This window comes from Oryzias latipes, chromosome 12, assembly GCF_002234675.1.
Source record: "Oryzias latipes chromosome 12, ASM223467v1".
NCBI classification, from domain to species: domain Eukaryota; kingdom Metazoa; phylum Chordata; class Actinopteri; order Beloniformes; family Adrianichthyidae; genus Oryzias; species Oryzias latipes.
In genome coordinates this window covers 14216079-14219340 of record NC_019870.2, presented here as the reverse complement: position 1 = coordinate 14219340, position 3262 = coordinate 14216079, and the positions used below count along the sequence as shown (strand labels likewise).

At 45.6% G+C, this 3262-nt stretch overlaps 1 protein-coding gene across 1 annotated transcript; it reads left to right on the top strand.

The window, feature by feature from the left end:
* The first annotated feature begins 1537 nt into the window (after positions 1-1537).
* Positions 1538-3038, top strand: LOC111948382 (zinc finger BED domain-containing protein 4-like). The gene has a single exon (XM_023961161.1). It carries the CDS (start codon positions 1957-1959, stop codon positions 2974-2976), a length of 1020 nt encoding a protein of 339 aa, XP_023816929.1. The 5' UTR covers positions 1538-1956; the 3' UTR covers positions 2977-3038.
* Positions 3039-3262: the final 224 nt, after the last annotated feature.

The window sequence follows — 3262 nt, the reverse complement described above, 5'->3', positions numbered from 1 at the left end:
CGAACCGTGTCTCTGAGCAGAGCAACCAAACTTAATAGGTTTTGTGTTTGAGGGGCGGGGAGGATGCTTTGTTACAGGAGGGAGGCTTCAGACTGTCATCTTTCCTGCAGCTCTATGTAAACGAGCAGCCGAATTCAGGAGAACAATGTCTCCATCTCACATAGCGGCTTTGGGGCGGTGTGAGCTTTCCAAAGCAAAATGTCGCTCAGTCCTTAGGCTAGTGTCACTCTGACTCAGAGGTAAATTCCCTCCTGAGCTTGCGCTGTCCTCTCCATCAAGCAGCAGACCAGCTTTTCCTAACCTATAGGTGATCTTGGATTTTTTCACGCTGCTTTTAACCATTGCTTTTATCTTGAAAGCTGCGTCATATTGTAGTGGCGATCACGTGCACGTTGGGTCTAATGGCACCAAAGGATTGTGGGATGCGGCTGGGCATGGGTGTTTCTTTTTGTTGCACCATGACTAAAGTGTCTAAGAGCTGAAGTGAGGTTCATGATGTTTGGCTGCTTGTGGGTGTGTCTAAAACAAAAAGGCTTGTTGCTAGGAGTTGGATCATGTATTCAGCCTCCGTTCTAAGAGTGCTCCTGCCAGCTGTCATTGAAAAACATAAATTAACCGCATCATGAGTGAACCGCAGGGCTGTAAGGGTATAACAAAAGTAGCGACTTATAATCCGGAAATTACAGCATGTATTTATTTTCAGGAACTGGAATTGTAGGACCCAATTCTTGGTAGACTTGTCTTAATGGCGGAATCTTAAACATTCAATAAATAAACCCAAACATGACAACAAACCATAGAGTAACAAAAAGGTGACAAAGCAGATAACCTGGCCAAGAAGGACTGAAACCAGACACTTTGGGTGTGTTCAGAGTAGAACCATCTGTTGGTCCAGACCAAGTTTGATCTGGATTGAGTCCTGAACTTTACTTTTGGTCTGTATTCAAACTGCTTTCCGCTGGACATTTCTGTTTTGAACGAAAGCTTGTGAAAAAAACCACATGAGTGAAGATCTGTTCAGTTATTAACCAGGAGTTACAGGGGTGGGGCAAAACAACGAAACAAAGAATTATGGAAGTCTTCTGCTTTGCAATTCTCGTTGATTGAAAAACAAATTTTTTCTTCTTAAATTATGTCTCTCACAGTGTACATGGAGCTAAGATGAAAATTTCCGATGGACCCCTGATTTCTTATTGTGAAAACTTGCAAAATCACATATGTATTTGCCTTACTGTATGTGTCAGAAAATAAAGAGCGTATGTGTTTTTTACAAACATCCCATTTAAATGGATTCTTTTAACCATATTTTGTCTTCAAATAGAAACAGCCGAAAACATTACTCATGCCTCCAAAATTCTACGGGCAGAAATGACCACTTTCGTTGTTCAAGGCAAAACTTTACAGGAAGTCAAAAAGGAGCTACAGTAAGTCAGTCACAAAAATAGTGATTGCACAGACTATTGATGATGTCGTTGTTATTTTATTGCTTTTTCATCATGTAACCACTGCCAGATAATTTGCTTTCACAAAACTTGTTTCTACATTGACACAGTCAGTGTCAATGTAGAAATCTTTTTTTTTTCAGTTCCTTACTGTACATCACCTTAAAAGTAAGGGTGCTCCGATTGATCGGTCGCCGATCATAATCGGCCGATTATAGCTTTGGGATGTTTGATCGGCCGTCTCTATAAAGGCCGATCCAGAAAAGCCGATCAGATGACGCAAAACTCGCGAGACGATTTTTTTACGCCCTGCTAAAAATGGCTTCACCGGTCTGGCAATTCTACGTGGTGTGCGAAAAAGATAATACATTAGCAATCTGCAACGTGAAAGAGAGAGCGAGACAGTTCAGCAACTCAAGCGCCACTCACTCAGCTGTCAGTAACAGAGACATTTCAAAGAAAGCAACCCTACAGCAGGGACAGTAAGAAGCATAAAGAGATATCAGACAAAATAATGGAATTCATTTGCCTAGATCACCAGCCTCTGTCTGTTGTGGAAGACGAAGGGTTCCAGCGACTCATGTCCTATTTAGATTCACGTTACACTCTGCCAGGGCGTAAATATTTCACTGATGTGTGCCTGCCGCAGTTATACCAAACCGTGTTTACATATGTCGACAGCCTTATGAAGGACAACATAACATCGATTGGTTTCACTAGTGACATTTGGAGTGCGAGTGTATGCCCCATGTCGAGCCTCACTGCGCAGTTCATTAATCAAAACTTCGAACTACAAAAAGTTGTTCTACATTCTCAAGAGTTTTCAGGGTCACACACCGCAGAGGCTCTTGTTGCTGCATTCAGCGACATGTTTCAAGCATGGGGAATCCCGAAAGAAAAAGTGCATGTTATTCTAAGGGATAACGCAAAGAACATGGAAAAGGCCATGAGGGATGCCCATCTACCCAGCCTGCCGTGCATGGCGCATTCACTCCAGCTCGCCGTGACCGAGGGAGTCATGTCACAACGCAGCATCGCTGATATAATCGCTTCTGGAAGACGCATCGTCGGTCATTTCAAACACTCCCCGCTTGCTTACTCACGACTTCAAAGTATTCAGAAACAACTGGGCCAGCCTATCAAGAGACTACAGCAAGATGTACCTACCAGGTGGAACAGTACTGTATACATGCTGCAGAGTCTGCTGGAACAGAAACGTGCCCTGTGTGCTTATGTAGCCGACTATGACTTACCCTCCATGTTCACCAGTAGCCAGTGGAAATTAGCTGAAAATATGATTTCGCTACTCGCCCCATTTGAAGAGCTCACGCAGCAGATCAGCTCATCCACTGCATCGGCTGCAGATGTTATACCATCCATCAGAGCTTTAACTCGTCTTCTTGAGAAGACAGCAGAGACTGACCACGGTGTAAAAACTTCAAAAGCCACGTTGTTGGAAGCGGTCCAGAAAAGATTCCGTGACATTGAATGTGAGCGCCTGTATAGCATTGCTACAATCCTCGATCCGAGGTGAGAAATCTTATTTTACACATTTGTTTGTGTGAGTGTGTGCGCGCGCGCGTCAGAGCGTATTAAAGAGCATGCAGGCGCAGCGCCGGATGGGCTGCCCATCTGCACCTGGGGCTGGGATCGGCCCTTCCCTGGCTCTGGGGCGGGACGGGACAACCCTCTCGGGGCCCCCGGTCGCTCTGGGTGTCACCCGCTTCGGCTGCGGGGTCTGGGGTGGGGTGGGGTGGGGGGCTTGTCGGCCCTGTCCTGTGGGGGGGCGTTCTGGGGGGGAGGGGGGGCCCATTATTAGT